Source organism: Odocoileus virginianus, chromosome 12 (assembly GCF_023699985.2).
Source record: "Odocoileus virginianus isolate 20LAN1187 ecotype Illinois chromosome 12, Ovbor_1.2, whole genome shotgun sequence".
Classification (NCBI taxonomy): Eukaryota; Metazoa; Chordata; class Mammalia; order Artiodactyla; family Cervidae; genus Odocoileus; species Odocoileus virginianus.
The window spans coordinates 47845756-47864537 of NC_069685.1; the positions used below are offsets into that span (position 1 = coordinate 47845756).

The following is an 18782-nucleotide window of genomic DNA, read 5'->3' on the forward strand; positions in this document are numbered from 1 at the left end:
ACCACGTCTTCGGGGCTTTCCAGAGGGCCCTCAGAGTCCTGGGCTTCCCCTGTTGGACCACCTAGCTACTCAGTGAGGGACCGTGAGGATTTGCAGTCACAGCCGGGGTCGAAGCCAGCCCTGCTGGCCCCGACGTGTACATGTTTGTGTCTGTCCTGCTCAGGTGGCATGGTCCCTCCTCCTGAGACGCTGAGAGGAAATGGCGTGGGAGGGCTTTTCCATCCTCTGTGAGAGAGATGTTTTTGCATATAAGCCCACTGGCCCAGCCTGGGGGTGTCCCAAACACAGTGGCCTCTCGAGAATTTGGGCCCCAAGATGCTTTTGAGAGCTGGCTGTGATCAATGGGCACATTATGGATGGAGTGGTTGAATTCTCACAAACAACCTAATGAAAGAGCACCTCACATTATCCTCCCATTTTGCAGATGAGGAGATTGAGGCTGGGAGGTTAAATAATAGGCCTCAGGTTCAATCACTGTGAGGAGGCAGAGTTGGCGTCAGCTTCAGGACTCTGTGTGCATGCATGCTCAGTTGTTAAATGGTGTCTGACTGTTTGCGACCCTGCCAGGCTCCTCTGTCTGTGGGATTTTCCAGGCATGAATACTAGAGAGGGTTGCCGTGTCCTTCTTCAGGGGATCTTCCTGGACCAGGGATTGAACCTGCATCTTTCTCTTTGGCAGATAGATTCTTTACAACTGAGCCACCAGGGAAGGACTCTGAGCCCCCATGAAACAGATGCTTCTGTTTATTGGTCACCTACTGTGTGCCCAGGGCCCAGGACTATGCTCCTGGGGGTCATTTATTATTATGTATTGTCATCAGCTTTGTCATGATCACAGTAGCAAAAATAAGCATTCTCATCCATTGAGTTGGAGAAGGCAATGGCAATCCACTCCAGTACTCTTGCCTGGAAAATCCCAAAGACGGAGGAGGCTGGTGGGCTGCAGTCCATGGGGTCGCTAAGAGTCGGACACGACTGAGCGACCTCACTTTCACGCATTGGAGAAGGAAATGGCAACCCACCCCAGTGTTCTTGCCTGGAGAATCCCAGGGATGGGGGAGCCTAGTGGGCTGCCATCTATGGGGTCGCACAGAGTCGGACACGACTGAAGCGACTTAGCAGCTGCAGCAGCAGCATCCACTGAGTGCTTGCAGGGCAAGCTTTATTTATTTATTTTTTTTAGTATTTATTTATTTGACTGTGCCGGGTCTTGGTTGCAGCATGTGGGATCCAGTTCCTTGACTGGGGATCAAACCTCAGGCTCGCTGCATTGGGAATGTGAAGTCGTAGCCACTGGACCACCAAGGAAGTCCCTAGGGCGAGCGTTTTGTTTATGCTCTTTGTGTATACAGTTGCCCTTGCTCCAGGGGGAACATTTTGCAGGTGAGCAAATAGGATGGGTTATGTAATGACTCTGAGCCTTGGTTTTTCATCCATAAAATGGGGTAATGAGAGCATCTGTTGCCTGGTTTCTCCTGGGGATGAAACGTGATGATCTGTGGAACATCATTATGGCACATGTGTCCAACTGCAAAATTGTCACTGTCGTTAGAGCTGCCTGGAGGGGGCTCTCCCCCCCTCCCCCTCCCCCTCCCCTGGGGCCCCCACCCGCCCCCGGCCTGGGCCCAGCCTTGGTGAGTCCTCAAGTCCCCATGGCCCTTGCCATCCTGCCATCCCTTCCTTCCTTTGCCCCAGCCCGGCCCTCTTGCAGTCATTTGGAGTCACCACCTGATCGCAGGCACTTGCTGTGTTGTTCTTGCTGGACTGCCAGTGATGCAGGGTGTGGCTGGGCAGAACCGAGTGGTCACTTCCTCCAGGCAGGAGGCTGAGGCTGCGCGTGGGCAGGGGCCCTGGACAGCTACGAGGTGGGGCATCCTTATCCTGTGTGGTGACCGCAGTGGGGCCCCGCTTCCTGACCACCGTGCCTGGTGCTGGGGCGGCCCAGCTGGGGGCCCCTGCTTGTTACTGGGAAGGCTTTAAAAGCAAGATTTCTGGGTGTCCGGGGCGGGTGGTGGGGTCTTGCTCTCCCAGGCATGTGTCCAGGGCTTTTCTTTGGCAGGTGGGAGGTGAGCACTGGGACTATAATCTGGGGGTCCCCCTGCAGCCCTGAGCCCCCTAACCCCTTACCGCCAGGCCATTGTACAGAGTTTTTGAGAACTCCCCCCTCCACCCTGAGTCTTTGAAAGACAAATGGCGAAGGAAAAGGGGAATAAAGGCACAAAGAGACAAATGCCCGGTCCAAGGGCCAGATGGGGACCCAGGGTCCCAGCGCCTTGTACAATAGTTGAGGCAGGGATGCTGGGATGAGGGGTGGGGCAAGAAAGCCCAGATGTGCCTTCGAATCCCTGTTCCTCCCAGCTTGCTGAGTGACATTGGGCTGCGTGGGGCAGGCTCAGTTTTCCCGTGTGTTATATGGCTGTTGGGGTCTGAGCATCACCGGCAGATGTTTGCAAGGTGCCTAGGGCCCTGTCTGCACGTGGCAATTATCTCTTTCCTCCTGGGAGGCTGGCGGGAGACTGGAGAGGGTCTGGATTCTGAGAGGGGCCTGGGAGCAGCCTCCTCTGCTGGCCTGTGCTTCAACCTGTGTCATCTCCAGGCCAGCTGGTGTGCTATGCCTGGTTCAGAGGGAGGGCTTAATTCAGGTGTGCGTCTCCGATCTGGCGTCAGGCATGTTCAGAGGCTCTCTCCATGGTGCTGTGCATGTGGCTGGCTCAGTCCCACCTGCTCCTCCTGGACCACCTCTCTGTGTCCTGTTCTCACCATCTCTGTGGTCTTGGCTTTCCTCCCCCACAGTATCAGGACTCCACATTTTCCCCCGAGGGTCCTGGAGTTTGATGGTCTCCCAGGATTGAGGGTCCCAACACATTCTCCCCTTCTCGTCTCTTTTCCTGCTTTCTGCAAGCCACCTCAATTCTGCCATCTCCTTCAGGTCCCCTGGGACCCCTTGAGCTCTCTTAAGTTCCTTCAAGCCGTGTGTTGAATGAATGCATTAAAGCCCAAAGACACAGGGTCTGAATCCCAGTGCCACTCCTTCCTGCTGTGTGGCCTTGGACAAGTTACTTAACCTCTCTGTGCCTTAGTGTTAGAAGGGCGTTTAAGTGCACAGACTCTCAAGCTAAGCCCCTTGCACTCAGGTCCTGCCTCAGTGCTGTCCTAGCTGTGAAACTGTAGTTTAGTGGCCTGACCACCCCTTGCCTTGGAGTCTCCATCCATTGAGTGAGGGTAGTTATAAGCCTCTGAAAGTGTTACTCAGACGTGTCTGACTCTTTGCAACCTTATGGAGTGTAACCCGCCAGCCTCCTCTGTCCATGGAATTCTCCAGGCAAAAACACTGGAGTGGGTAGCCATTCCCTTCTCCAGGGGATCTTCCTGACACAGGGATTGAACCTGGGTCTCCTGCATTGTAAGCAGCTTCTTTAAGCCTCTGAGGATCAAGTTAGTTGACACCTGCCGAGGCCTCTGTACAACGCCCAGGAAGGTTAGTGTGACTGATACAGTACTGTGTTGACTGATGCTGCTGCTGTCATGACAGCAACATGCCCGTTAGCATCCTTTTCCAAGTGGCCCCCAGGGTACACGGCAGGCTTTTCCTCCAGAGGTGGAGTTGGCAAACCTTCGCTGTAAATATTTCAGACTTTTTGGGCCATGCGGTCTCTGTCACAGTGACTTGTGGCTGCTGATGTCCCAGTGCGAAAAGTAGCTCAGCCAACACATACTGAAGTGGCTGTGGCCGTATGCCAGTGACACTTGATGAGACAGGGAGAGCCTGACTTTGGCCTTGGGCCTCGTTGGCCCCAGATCAGTGCTTATCAGGCTCTCTATGGGAAGGACCAGTCTGTTTCATTTCTAGTTTGTCACAAACAGATATATGGGCCTTCTGCACGTGACCCAGTTTGCGGGTGTGAGGACGGGTTTAGGCCAAGGCTGGCAGGACCGTGCTGGCCATGCACTCAGATGCTGCGGTCCTGTCAACAGGCTGTCAAGAAGGATCTGCATCTGCTCATCTTCAGCGCTTCCCCCCAGACCAAGGATCACGCACTCAGGAGCCCGCTTGGGCCACATACATGTATGGGGACAGCGGGCAAGGCTGGAATGGTTTGAAACACGTGGAGGGTTCTCATGTTCCGAGACGTGTCTGGAGGGTTCCGGCCAGTGTGCCTGCTGTCTTCAGGCTCCTGGGATCACAGTGAGCCTCACTTTTGGCCTCTCTTGGGGCCTCCCCAGTTCTTGCCTTTCCATAAAGATCGAGGCACCCTTGAGGGTCCCTGGACTCAGAGCCCTAGGGTGGAGATCAGTGTGGGTGGCCCCCAAGATGGTCTTTGGGGGAAATATGCTCTAAGCTCATCCCACTTGACTCTTAAACTGGGAAACTGAGGCCAGAAGGGTTCATGCAGTGGCCGCCCCATGCCCTTGCCTCAGGGGCCCCAGGCGCCACGTGCCTTTTTCCGCCTAAGTTGGCGGCGGTAGGCACGCCATCCTGCCCGGGCCCTCTCCCGAGGGATTGGACTGTCTGCCTTTCTGCCGCTTTGTTCATTTTGCTTTTGTGTGAGAAGGAATTTTCCTCCTGGCAGACTGCAGTGCTTGCTGATTTCTTCTCACACCTCTGCGTGCGTGTGCACACCAGATCTATGCCTGGCAGCCTCGCCAGTGGGATCCCAGAGGCTGCCACCCACTCCCTCCAGCCCTTTCTACTTCTTCTTTGAGAGCACCTGGTAGATATCCTGGAGTGTGGGGAAGTTCCGGGGAGGCTGAGCCCTCCTCTGCCTCCTGGAAGCTGCCATCAGTCTTGGGGGAAATCCTTGGAGAGTTAAGGGGGATTTGTGGTTGGAGGCATAGAGGCCTCCTTCAGTCCAGGTCAAGCATCCATTTCAGTTTTCTTTCCTTTTATTTGGCCACGACATGTGGCACGCGGGAGTTTCAGTTCCCTGGCCAGGGATTAGAGAGCCTGTGCTCCTGCGGTGGAAGAGTGGAGTCCTAACCACTGGACCACCAGGGAATTCAGGCATCCATTTTTAATGGTGAGGACACTGAGGCTCAGAGGGTTTGAGTGACGGACACATACCTCTAGCCTGAGGCCTTGTAGCTTCTTGCTTCCACGTTGGGCTGCCCAGGAAGGCCCTTCCCTCAACATTTTCAGCCTCTGAAGTTGACCGGATCCCTCTTGATTCTAGTTACTCATCCCTCCAGCTTCCCAGCCTCCCAGCCTCTTACATGCTGTTGTTTTGGAGGGTCTGAAACACATCCATTCCCAACACACCTACGTGGTATCATCTAATTCTTTTTGCAGAAATAACAGCTTTAAAAAAATAAGCCAGACAGCAAAAGAATGACTAGATTTTTACGGAAGATTGGGAGAATTCAGAAAGGTGCCAAGAAAAAAATAAATCACCTACCATCCCACGCTTTCCCAAGCCTTACTCTTGCCAGACATCACTAACTGATTGCCACCCACAGCGTGAATGTTCTCAGCAGACAAAAGTAATCGATTTGGACTGGTATGAGCAGGAAGCCTGTCCTGTTTTCTCCTTTGAAAGACTTCTTGTTTCAATCTTTTTTTTTTTTTAACATTTTAATGTGTCTCCAGTCAGCGTGTAGTTGCTAATCGGAGCACATCTAATTCGTTAGTGTTTTGTTTTTCCCCAGATGATAATGGGTGATGATGGCACATTACTGAAGAAGGAGGGTTTTGCCTGGAGTTTATCCTTTTGACTTTGAGCTGTGCTTGTGTATGCGACACACGTGTGTGGGTTTTCCCTCTGCAAATGGGGGACTCCCACGTTGGCGCTTTGTTTTGGAACCTGGTATTTGAGCCTTGCAGACTGTCAGTGTTTGCTGCATCACCTACTTCCCCTGACCTGTGTCTTGCTGGGTCTCTTGCACCGGAGACCGACACTTTTTCTGGTTTTCTCTGCTGACACATGGGCTTGGTCATCTCATCTGGAAAGAGGGCAGGACTGGGAGATTGTGACAGGATGGGGCACCCTTTAGCTGAACGGGTCACTTCTTGGTGGTCACTGGCCCCAGGAATGCACTCTGGCCAGACAGGGACTGAGGGCCAGGAGAGGATGGGGGAGGCCTCCCGGTGGAGGAGTAGCGCTGGGCAGGGGGCTCTGGCCCCGGGTCACTGTGTGGGTCGCACCGCAGTGGGGTGGGCGCTCACTGGCCTGTCTTCTGCTGCAGGATGTTGGGCTGCTTGAATACCCGCACCACCCCCGTGACTACACCTCACACCTGTCGCCTAGCTCCATCATCCAGCCCCAGCGGAGGAGGCCCTCCCTGCTGTCTGAATTTCAGCCCGGGAATGAAAGGTGAGGAGGGGCTTGTGCATCCATTGCTCAGATGGGGAAGTGGAGGCCTGTGCTGGTGGGGAGCTCGTGGAGGCGGGAGGTGTTAAATGAGGGGGTGTCAGGCTGTGACTGGGGCAGGGTTGTAGATGAGCAAGGAAGAACCATGTGGCCCCTTGGACTTCCTGCCGTGTGCCTTCAGCGGTCTCCGGGTGTGTGGCTCAGGCAGGAGGGGATGACAAGCTAGAAGTTGGGGAGCAGTGCTGGGTTACTGGTTTGGAGGGATGTGCCTGCAGCTGGCTTCACATGGGGAGCCCCCTTACCGGACCCCCCCCCCCCCCAACCTTTGTCATCATCCCTTTTTCTCTGAGTCTTCTTCCATTCTTCAGCTGATGGACGAGGTCCTCTGGGCCTGCCTTGCCTTTGTGAAATCCAGGTGGGAGGGAGCAGGCCATGTGGCAGGTGGGGACTCAACAGGGGCAGGGCTGAGGCTGTCAGGACAGGCCAGAGCCCTGAGAGAACCTGAAGATGCCTGAGACAGTAATAGCACTCATCGCTAAGAGTCCTGGGCTTTTTGTTGTTGTTGTGCCTTTTGGGATCTCAGATTCCCAACCAGGGACTAAATCCGGGCCACACAGTGAAAGCCCAGAATCTTAACCATTAGGCCACCAGGAAACTCCTGAGAGTCTTGAGCTTCTAACTCGTGATGAACTATTGTAGGCTGTGGCTGCCCACATGCACCTAGACAGACAGCCTTGCCCGCAGGGAGCCCATGGTCTCAGCAGGGGAGATACAGCAAACACACAGGATGACTTTAAAATGGGGCAGGCGACTTGTTTCCTACTGGGCCGGGAAGGGCTGCTCTTTGGCTGGAGTGGCTGGGAAAGGCCTCTCCGGGGAGAGACACCTGGCAGTACGTAGCCAGTCATTCAGAGAGCCATTTGGAGAGGGACTGACCAGCCATTCGGAGAGCAGGGTGAAGGCAATAGCATGTACAAAAGCCCAGAGAGGGGGATGTCCTTGGAATGTTCCAGAAAGGCAAAGAGGTTGGGTGGCTGGGGTGAACAGGTGGTTGGGGGTCTGGAGGGTAAACTTCACAGAAACCAATGGGAGGGTTTCGAACTTTGCTGGGCAGGGAGACGGCTGTTAGGAGGAGATGCCCTGGGCACTGAAACGGGAAGGGGAAGAGCTAACATGGAAAGAGCTGGTGGTGTGTGTGTGTGTGTGTGTGTGTGGTCCGGCCTAGCCAGTGCAAAGGCCCTGGGGCAGGAATGCAGCAGCAAGGTGAACAGGGGCCAGATTGGGCAGGGCCTGAGGGTGGGGGGAATGCATCTGGATTCTTATTCTGAGTTTATTGGGGGAAAAAGACATGAACTTGAAAATTGTTTCAGCAGGGGCAGCATTTGGACTGTCTGGTCAGCAGCAGTGGCTGGAGGTGGACACTAGGAGTCCTGGGTTTGCTGTGTGTGCTCAGGCACGGACATGTCCTCTCTGGGCCAGTTTCCTTCTTGGTCCACTAGGGAGGAGGGTTAAGGAAAATTAGTCACGAGTGATTAGGCTGGACAGCTCCTATCTCTGCGAAAGACTGCTGGGCTGAGTTGATAAGGGGGCAAGGCCAGGTTGAACAGCCAGAGTGCTGGGATCAACTAGTGATAATCTGCTCTGGGTGAGTGATGTGCAAATAGCATCACGTGTGTTAACATCTGTGTTAGACCCACAGTGTTTTTCAGACTTCCCCTATGAATCACCCAGGATCTTGTTTGAATGCAGAATAAGATTCAGCAGTTGGGGTAGGACTCAAAAGATTGTGTATTTGTAACCAGCCTCAAGAGGGGCTGATGCTACTGCTCTGGGGACCACACTTAGGGAGCAGACAGTCTCTTGCTATAAACGTTGTCAGTGAATGCTGACTCGGAGGAAGACAAATCTGTGTTTGAGTCCTGCCTCACTGTGTGCCCTTGAGCAGATGGACACTCCTTGCAGGGTGGAGGAGGGCGTGGCTCATGGCCGTGCTCAGCAAGGAGGGCAGCAGATGTGATGTCATGTGGCCCCCCCACAGGTCCCAGGAGCTTCACCTGCGACCCGAGTCCCACTCGTACCTGCCTGAGCTGGGCAAGTCAGAGATGGAGTTCCTGGAGAGCAAGCGCCCTCGCCTGGAGCTCCTGCCTGACCCTCTGCTACGGCCCTCGCCCCTGCTGGCCGCTGGCCAGCCTGGGGGCTCCGAGGACCTGTCCAAGGTAAGGCTTGGCCCCCAGCTGGGAGCTCCTCCGAGGATGTGGGTGGTGCTGTGATTGGGCGGGATGCAAGGGAACGGGTGGGTGTGTCAGGCTGGGAGGAGGGACTGAGCACCGGGTGTGCAGAGGCTGGGCAGCGACAGGAGGGCCTAGGGATGAGCTTGACTCCATGGGCTGTTTCTTGACTGGAGAGGGGCTTCTCCCCTACCCCCGTTTTCCACCCTCAAGTGTTTCCTGCCCTTGGGGACCGTAGTGCCCTGAAGGGCTCTTGCATTTCACTCTTCTTTAAACAGAGAGTCAAGCTGAGATGGAGGAGGAGAATGTGCATAGATTAAGTGCCCATCGTTTGCTGCTGGGAGAGATTTTCTGCCATTCCAGTGAACCTCAGGACTGACCTCTAGAAGCTCATTTGGTCTCCATCTAAATGGAGGGATTGCAGCCAGTGGTTCAGATGCTTCTGTCTCCCAGGGTCACCCAGCTGCCTCAGAGGCTATCATTTCCCTGTCACTGCCTAGGGTGCAACAGGGACCTAGGCCAGGTGACATGCTTGTCCTTGGCCGGCTGCACGATGGATGTCCTTTCTGCACGTGCTGAGCAGTGTCATCATGGTCTTTCATGACCGCGGGGACACATATTAGCTCATTAACGGCTGCCCAGCTGCTGAGTGAGGTCAGTGCTCTTCTTACTGCAGCCTCAGCGGGGGTGGGTGGGGACTGGGAGCCAGGCCAGGGGAGGGAAGTGGTCCACTCGGACCTGCTGGATCTTCTTCTCTGCCTGACACTGGATGGGATTGAATGGTGAGATTTCAGGCTGAGGCAGTTTCCTTAATAGGGGGACTGGCAGGAAACGGGGTTCCTGGGTTGGTCATGATGATGATGATAAACTAACACAGATGGAGTCTCTGCCTGTGGGCCGGGTATATACGAGTGTCAATTCCATTGTGCCATCTCGGCTGGATGAAGACTGATCTGCAATCATATCTGCGATCATCTTTCTAAAATGTATATATTTTTATTGGGCTGCTCCGGATCTTCGTTGTGGCATGCGGGATCTTTAGTTTCAGTATGTGGGATCTAATTCCCTAACTAGGGGTTGGACTCATGCCCCCTGCATTGGGAGCACAGTCTTAGCTGCTGGACCACTTGGGAAGTTCCTATAATCACTTTTTATATAGGGAACCCCAGGCTGAGAGAGCCACCGTCCCCGGAATGTGGGAAGTGGGCACTGAAGCCCACGTGGCCCAGGTCTGCCCCGTGTGCTGTTCCTGTCTTGGGCTGTCCCTCTGGTCCTTTGAACCTACCATCCTGCCATCCCCTTGTTAGCATCCTCCTCTTAGATTCCGTGACCCCTCAGCCTCCTGGGAGGGATGTTGCTATTGGAAAAGCTGTTCCCTGAAGGGGAGCAGGGTGTGTGTGACGGAGGACACGGGGCCACACTAGGGAGGCTTGATGTCCTCCCAGAGGGACCGGAGCCCCAAGTGGGCCATGTGCCCGTGCTCACATCTGGTTCTGCCTGGAGAATGGGCTGATGCGGGTCTCTGGCCAGCCCCCAGAGGCCTGCCTCGTGGCTCTGCAGAACTGGGCTTCAAGCCCTCAAGCCTTCAGGTCCTTCTGAGGGTCTCAGGGCCTGACAGGGGCTCTGTGAGTCCTGGTTATCCCTCTCCTTCTTAGAGTGCCCTGGGGTGCTTCCTCTCCTTCTGTGAGTCTTTCTCAGTCTCTGCTTCTGTCTCTGTCTCTCTGTTCCTGTGTCTCTGTCTTTCTCTGCCTGGATGTGTGTGTGTATCTGTGTGTCTCTCTGTTTCTCTCTCTGTCTGTCTGTTTCTTCCCTTCCTGGACCCCATGGGTGCGGGGGAGTGATGGGCCCAGTGTTGGGGCCTGGCTGGACCAACTCCTGTAATTGTTCCAGGCTGTTAAGAGCATTTGGAAAGTATGAGCGCATTTTGGGCAAGGGAGGAAGCCAGGGGAGAAACACAACTCTGAAGGAGTTCAGATGTTTTTTGCGTCTGCTGTGTGGAATTTAGCTGGATGCGTGAGACAGGAATTTGATGGGATTTTTTTTTTTTTTTTTAACAGCACTGCCCCCTTCCCCTCTGGCTGTGTTCCTTTTTCATATAAAAATGTTCTGTTTTATAATGCTTCCCTGCCCTCAAGCCTCTGGAGTCCTGTGGCATCAGAGGCTTCCTTTGAAATTCATCAAACTTGGTTCTGGGGACTTTAGAATCATCACAAACGGCACCATTTCTGAAAGTCTCTTTGTCTGTTGGGGCCCTGTTGGCTGAAAGGGACAGAAAACCCAGGCAAAACTGGCTTAGGCAGGAGATCTGGCTCATATAACTGAAATCCCAGCATTGTTGGCTTCAGGCACAGCTTGATCCAGGTGACATGTCCCTGGGTTCCTGTCTCTGTCCGTTTCTTGGCTCTGCCATCTTGCATGTGGTCTTGTTAACAAGAAGGCAGTTTGAAATTCCAGGCCTTCCTCTTCCCACATTCAAGGTCAACAAAAAGAGCTTTCCCTGTGTTTCCACATTTCCAGACCAGAGCTGTTTATCTCCCTGCCTTTGGGTAAGCCCCTGCCTGTCCTGGAATCCATCATGGTGACTGGCGGAGTGGACTGTGGGTGCCCAAGCCTGGCCCTGCCCTTTCCTGGGTCTGAGACGGAGCAGGCGGAGGCCCAAGGGGTCCTCTCCAGCTCTCAAGGCTTTTGCTTACCTCTGTGTCTGTAATTTTACATAATGAGCTTTTCTGTTCCATGTTGGCCTGAATTTTTATGCCAAGGGCATCTGACGGGGAAAATGTTGCCAACTGCTACCTAGCGACTGGTGAGGGTATTGGATTGTTATTTTCCTCCTGCGGGTTTGGACTGAAATGAAGGCCAGCCGCCATCGGGAGAACCATCTGGAGGCCCAGTAGCCGGGCTCCCCCAGTCCCATTCCTGGAAAACTCAGCACCTGCAGAAAGCACTCTTTGCCCTCTGGTGTGCATCTTCTATTCAGATGGAGGGGAAATTCACATAACATGAAATGAAGCAGGTTGAAGCGAGCAGTTCAGTGGCGTTTAGTACATTCATGGAGTTGTGCACCATCTCTGTCTAGTTCCAGAGAATTTTCATCATCCCAGAAAGGTATCGTGACCCATCAACAGCCACTGCCTCCTCCCCAGCCCCTGGCAACCACCCGTCAGCTTTCTGTCTCTATGGATTTACGAGTTTTGGACACTTCGTATCAATGGGACCATCCGATATGTGGCCTTTTATGTCTGGCTTCTCTCACTCAGCATCATGTTCTTAAGGTTCATCTGTGTTGTACCATGGGTCTGTACGTCAACTCGTTTTTATGGCTGAATCACATTCTATTATGTGGAGAGACCACACTTTGTCAGTTGACGGACCCATCTGTGCAGTTGTGCTGAGAATAAAAGCTAAGCCCACACCTTGAGGAAGAAACCATTGAAGAAGACAGCTTTTCCCCATCAAGAATTTGAGAAAAAGTTTCCAACAATTTTTCCAATAGTTCCTGGTCATTGCCAACTACTTCATCCAACTGCTCTGCTGCCCTTGTCAGCTTTGGGGATGGAAATCTTTTTCCTCATGACATTTTATTTAAAAATTTTTTTATTTCTTTATTTGGCTGCCTGGGCTCTGCGTTGCAGCGTGCGTGCTCTTTATTGCAGTATGTAGGCTTCTGTAGTTGCGGTGTGCGGGCTTATTGCCCTGTGGCATGTGGGATCTTTCTTTCCCAACCAGGGATTGAATGCAAGCCCCCTGTGTTGGAAGGAAGATTCTTTACCACTGGACCACCAGTCCCGCTCATGTCATTTTGAGAATTATCCCCGAATTAGATGAACTGTTTTGGGGTGTCCTGCCCCAAAAGCCTCCTGTCCACAGTCCTCGTTCTCACTCTGCTCCTCTCCCTCCCTTCTTGGTCCTGGTGGAAGATCAGAGCGAGGCAGGAGAGACGTTTCCTACAGCAGGTAATAGGACTGGGCTTTGGGAACCATGTCACCAAAACCTTTATCTCAAGAACCCTGAGAAATGATTGAGGCTATTGGGGGAAGACCAGCCAAGTGCCGTGGCACACCGAGGGAAGGGACAAAGCTCAGATAAGGGCTGGAGGTGGGGGCATAGATGGTGGGTCTGATATGAGGTGGCACACAGGTAGAGTCCTGAGAGGGCACAGCTGGTGCAAAGGCCCAGAGTTGCCAGGGTACGTGAGCGGCTTCTGGTTTGGCATCTGTGGGGTCAGATGCCTGCAGTCCCCGTGTCCCCCAGCTCGTCCCTCCTACTGGGGAGCAGTTACACACACACGCACACCCTTTCTGAGTATTTCTCTAGAGGTTGTTTAATTCCGTGCACAGTTTTGCTTCTAATTTCAGGGAGTCATGGACCCTGGAAGGGACCTTGCTCTTGCTTTCCTGCCCAGCCACGTGGTTCCGAGGGATGAATGAATGTGTGGTAGGGACCTTGTTTCTGCTGTAGGAGCCCCTGCCACCTGGTTGTGTACTCTGCCTGCTTCTGGAGAGTTCTGATTGAGGCCTGGTCTCTCCCATCCTGAGCTCTCCAAGCCAAGGCTCTATCACTTGTGACTGGTGACCTCAAGCATGTCGTTGAACCTCACTGGATCTTTGGTTTCATCTGGAAAATGGGGAACACTGTACTTCCACTTCCAGTGTGGGCTGCGACCACTATGTGAGTTAAGAGCATAGCAAGCTCCAATCCTGGCCCTCAGCTTGGGTTTATAAATAAAGTTTTATTGGTACCCAGCCATGCCCATTCCTCAGCATCCTGTCTTTGACTGCTTTCCCACTGCAATGATAGGTGAGTGCTTGGAACACAAACTGTCTGATCTGCAAAGACTGAAGTGTTTTTACACCTGGCTGTTTATAGAAAGTGTGCTGACTGCTGGCTTAGAGCCCTGCCAGACCTGTGCCTGCCAGTTCCTTGTTCTCTCATCTGTGCTATGGGGATGCAGTGGCAGCCCCTGGGAGAACCACAGTCAGAGTTGAGGGGTAAGGTGTGCTGAGTGGAATGCCTGGTTCGGTTTCCTGAGTGCCCCTGAGGAGGGCCACATCAGAGCCCTGTTAGGGCCACATTGGGCCCTGTAAAGGATTTGGGACCTCTTCTGCCTTTTCCCCAAGGGTTCTGGGTGTGTGGAGGACCTGAGAGTCTCGACACCTGCTCTCCCCCATGTCTCAGATGGAAATGATAAGGCCACAGTGATCCCCAGACCTTTGGTCCCTGTGGGCTTCAGTGGGGTCTGTGTGTGTAGGACCGAGACGCCAAAGACAGAAAGGGTGGACTTAAGATGGCACCAGAGAGCTTCCCGCCTGTAATACAGGAGACCTGGGTTTAATCCCTGGGTCTGGAACATCCCCTGGAGAAGAGAATGGCAACCCCTTCAGGAGTCTTACCTGGAGAATCCCATGGATAGAGGAGCCTGGTGGGCTACAGTCCACGGGGTCGCAACGAGTCGAACACGAGTGAGCAACTAACATACACATAAGATGGCACAGTCTCTGCTCAACTTGAGCTGGAGGGTGGGGGGAGCGTGGCGCTTGGCAGCCCTGGGGCTGCAGTTGTCCCTGGGAATAATGTGTCCTCTGTCCTCCGGCTGCAGCTGCTGTGGGGGTGGGGAGGCAGCCGCCCGGAGCTTCTCCTGGGGCCTCCTCTGCCAGCAGCTGCCGGCTTGGCCTTGAGGATGGCACAGGGCAGGGGCCAGGTTTTGGGGAGGACGGCTCCAGCCAGCGCCTGTGGAGTCCTGAGAGTGCACCAGGCTCTGAGCTGAGCGCTCTGCACATAGGTACTCATTCAAGCCTCACAGCAGCCAGAAAACGGGAATGGTCCCATTGTACAGATGAGGAAATGGAGGCAGGTGATAGGCTTGTGGTCACGATGATCCTGGGTGGGGATTTGAACCCAGGGCCACATAGGTGAGTGCTCTGGGGGCAAGGACTGGGTTTTATTTTACTTCCTCCTCATTGTGCTCCCAGCAACCTTGGATACTCAATAAACTTTCACTGGTGGAATGGAGCCACTGACTCCCTTGTTTGCTTAACACATTTTTGTTTTGTTTTCATTTTTGGCCACACCGTCTGGCTTGTGGGATTTTATTTCCCTGACCAGGGATTGAACCCAGGCCCTCGGCAGTGAAAGTGTGAAGTCCTAACCACTGGGCCACCAGGGAATTCCCAAGTTGTATTTTTTGTTTTTTTGCCTTTTTTTTTTTTTTAGCACATTTTGGAAAATGACTTCATTACACAGAAAGTAGCAGTCAGTGAAGGAAAAGCAGAACATTGGTAAATAAAAAGAAGTAGGAAGGAGGGTGGGATGAATTGGGAGATTAGGATTGACATATGTATACTACCATGTGTAAAAGAGATAACTAGTGGAAACCTACTGAATAGTACAGGGAGCTCAGCCCAGTGCTTTTTGATGACCTAGAGGGGTGGGATGGGGGGTGGAGGTGAGAGGGAGGTCCAAGATGGAGGGGATATATATATATATCTGATTCACTTCATTGTACCACAGAAACTAATGCAACACTATAAATAAAGGCAAGTAGTACCTCGGTTTACAAAAAAGAAAGTGAAAATATCCCCCTTTTCTCCCAGTACCCCAGTAAATACTTTTGGCATCTCTGTTTCCAATTCTTACAGTTTTCCTGTGTGTTTGTGTATATCTTCTACAAAATCAGATTTGTACCGTGTATGATATTCTGTAACTTGCTCATTTGGACTGAGAATCGTGAATACCTGTTTGTGGAGGGTCAACTGAGGCCAGGCCTTGGGTATTAGGAGGTTGTGGGTTTTGATGCCAGTTCTCGAGAAGTTTGATCTGGAGGGAGGACACAGACAGGGTAACAGGGTAGGAGAGAGGTATGTAATGGGAAAAGGGAAGAGGGAGGCCTTGCAGGGAGGTCTGGAAAACTTGCATGTAGGAAGATAGATAAGATTTGAACTTTGGAGAAGGCCAGGGAGGGAACATCTGGCAGGGGACTGGTGAGGGCAAAGGTGGGGAGGTGGGATCAGCAAGCAACCTCATGTCTGGGATGTGGGGGCCGGCACAACAGAGGCCGGGTGTGTTGGTTCCTGAAGTCATGGCTGGAAACCTTCAGTGTATTGGGGGTGGGTGTGCCTCCTGTCTTGATCCCAGGCCTGTTTTTCCCTCCCCTGCAGGACCGCAGCCTGACAGGCAAGCTGGAGCCGGTGTCTCCTCCGAGCCCCCCGCATGCTGACCCTGAGCTGGAGCTGGTACCCCCACGGCTCTCCAAGGAGGAGCTGATCCAGAACATGGACCGGGTGGACCGGGAGATCACCATGGTGGAGCAGCAGATCTCCAAACTGAAGAAGAAGCAGGTGTGGGTGGGTGGGGGAATGGTGGATATCAGTTTCTGATCCAGCAGCGGCTACGGCTGAGAAGATAACATAGTAGTAATTGCAGTTGTTAGCATGTGTTGAACACTGCCTATGTGCTGAGTCGTTTTTATGCCCTTTGTGTTTATTGGACAGGAGAGCTGTTTTGTGTGGTGCTTTCTACTGGAACTCCCTAATGGAAATGTTCTGGATCTGCCCTGTCCAAAATGGTAGCCACTACCCATATGTGCCTAGTGCATCTGAGGAACTGAATATTTAATTTCGTTTAATTTGAATTAAATGAGAGGTACACTTGGATCACCAAATGTGGCTACTGTACTGGATGGCACAGGAATGAACAGCTGTGGGGTGGGCAGTTGATTCTCTGTGCCTCCCTTTCCTCATTTATAATGTAAAGGAAAATTTCACATGATTCTGGCCCTGGCTCTGGAATCTGGAGGAGCTGGACCTCCTATCTCTGCCTCAGAGCATTCACCTCTCTGAGCCTCGGTTTGCTTGTCTGTAAAATGGGCACAGACATGACACTGCCTCATAGGATTGTGAGGAAGGGACAGAGTCATGTGATGAAAAGAAATCATCATTGTCATTGAAATCAAGGAAAAGTTGACATAAAGAAGAATAATGTTAATTTTATAATTTTATTTTTACCTTTTCTTGGCTCTTCTGCTTCTCTCTCTGGCATCTTCAGGTGTCTGCTCAAATGTTCCCACCACAGTGGAGACCCTCCCTGACCTTTATAGGAGTCCTCATCCCCACCCATTCTTTATCCTGGAAGTCAGCAAATCCAGCCAGATGTGGCTCAATGCTTATTTTTGTAAATAAAGCCTTATTGGCACACAGCCACATCCAATTGTTTACACATCGTCTGCGGCTGCTTTTATGATACAACCGCAGAGCTGGATGGTCACAAAAGAGACTGTGTGGCCAGCAAAGCCCAAGATATTTACTTTCTGGGCCTCTATGGGAAGTTGGCCAATCTTGTCACCCTGCTGAACGGTGTCACCATTTGAACGAATGTATAGTTTCTTTTGTGACATTGTGGTCTTCTCATGACTACAGTGTAAAAGCAGGGTTTCTTTTTTCTTTTTAACTTGTATTTATTTATTTAATTTAGTTTTCGATTGTGCTGGGTCTTTGTTGCTGCATTCAGGCTTTCTCTAGTTGCAGTGAACGGAAGGCTACTCTCTCATTGTGGTGTGCAGGCTTCTCACTGCGGTGGCTTCTCCTGTTGCAGAGCACAGGGTCGAGGGTGCATGGGCTTCAGTAGTTGTGGTGCATGATGCTTAGTTGCTCCACGGCATGTGAAATCTTCCTGGAGCAGGGATTGAACCCGTGTCTCCTGCATTAGTAGGCAGATTCTCAACCACTGGACCACCAGGGAAGTCCAAAAGCAGGGTTCTTGTCTCCTGTTCCCTGCTGTGCTCCTAGCAACACTGGCACAGAGTAGGTGCTCCTTGAAAACTGTGGATCGAGTCACTGTGACACCTGTCTTAACCCTGGGGAAGCAGGGTCACTCCTGATTCCCTCCAGGTGAGGATTCATGGGCTCCATGACGGATCTAAGGGCTCATTCTGGCCACCATAGGCAGTGGAAGGAAGGCTGGTGAGAGACGCTTCCCAGAGGCCAGTTTAGGGCAGTGTCACAGGCTTTGAAAGTTATATAGGGGGAGGGGAGCATTGATTCCAAGAGACCCTGGGACTGTCGCTCGCCTGGGGGCACCTGAGGATGGTCCAGCAGCCTGGCCAGTCAGTGAGACTTGGCCAACTGCAGGAAGTGGGTGGGTTTCCAGGATGGCAACACACCATGTGGGGAGGCCGGGTCCTGATTGGAGTCAGCAGTTATTGCCAAGGCCAGCAGAGTGCTGGGCCTTTAGTTCCCCCAGGCCTGTCTTTGGGGTGAGGCTGAAGCTACAGGCCATGTGCACACGTCTGTGACTAAGGCTGGAAGCCAGATGGCCCAGGGCAGCCCTTGATAGCCAGATTAAAAAAACAAAAATACCATTTTGGGCAGTTTTTCTTTTTTAAATAAAATTCACGAAACATAAAATGACTCTTGGTAAAGTGAACAATTCAGCGGCATTTAGTCCATTCACAGCGTTGTACGGACACCCATCCTCTCTAGTTCCAAGACATTTTCATGACCTCAAAAGAAGACCCCTGTGCACACTAGCAGCCACTCCCTTTCTCCCTGCCCCAGCAGCCATTAATCTGCTTTCTGTCTGCGGATTTGTCTGGACATTTCCTGTAAATGAACCAAACACTATGTGGCCTCTTCTGTCTGGCGTCTTTCCCTCAGTATCATGTCTTCAAGGTTCATCCATGTTGCAGCCTTTGCCAGCACTTCATTCCCTTTGTTGCCAGTATCCCACTGTACGGATAGATGGTCCACAGTTGTTTATCGGTTCATCAGTTGGTGGACATTTAGGTTGTCTCCATCTTTTGACTATTGTGAATAGTGCTGCTATGAGCTTTTGTGTTCATGTTTCTGTTTGAGCACCTGTTTTCAGTTCTTTGGCTCTGTGTCCAGGGATGAAATTTCTAGGTCCTACAGTAACTCTGTGTTTAATTTTTAGTGCCTCAGGGAGGGTCCCCTTCACTGATTGGTGAGAATCTTCTTCCAGGCCATGCATGCCTTCCATTTCTTGGCTTAGTTTCTTTCACACTTTTTTGGAGGGATTTCAATGTTTTTCTGAGGGCTGGTTGTCCTTCTGAAAGCCACCACTAGGGGTCACTGTGGGACTGAGGCAGCTTGGCTCAACCAGCCAGGCTTCAGACTCTGCATGGCCCCCTCTTGGCTGTATTTTTGAGTTCATAATGGTTTGCTTCATGGTCATGGGCAGGAAGTGTGAGCCTTATGAGCAAAGAACAGTGTTCTCATTTCCTTCAAGATGCCCTCTC

At 52.4% G+C, this 18782-nt stretch overlaps 1 protein-coding gene across 25 annotated transcripts in view; it reads left to right on the forward strand.

Moving 5' to 3' along the window:
* Nucleotides 1-18782, forward strand: part of NCOR2 (nuclear receptor corepressor 2) — a 232829-nt gene that overhangs the window by 77816 nt on the left and 136231 nt on the right. For all 25 annotated transcript variants that reach the window (XM_070475104.1, XM_070475121.1, XM_070475096.1 and 22 more), the window contains 3 exons: nucleotides 6181-6308; nucleotides 8344-8521; nucleotides 15688-15867. In XM_070475104.1, the coding sequence (XP_070331205.1) occupies nucleotides 6181-6308; nucleotides 8344-8521; nucleotides 15688-15867 (486 nt within the window). The remainder of the gene's footprint in view (nucleotides 1-6180; nucleotides 6309-8343; nucleotides 8522-15687; nucleotides 15868-18782) is intronic.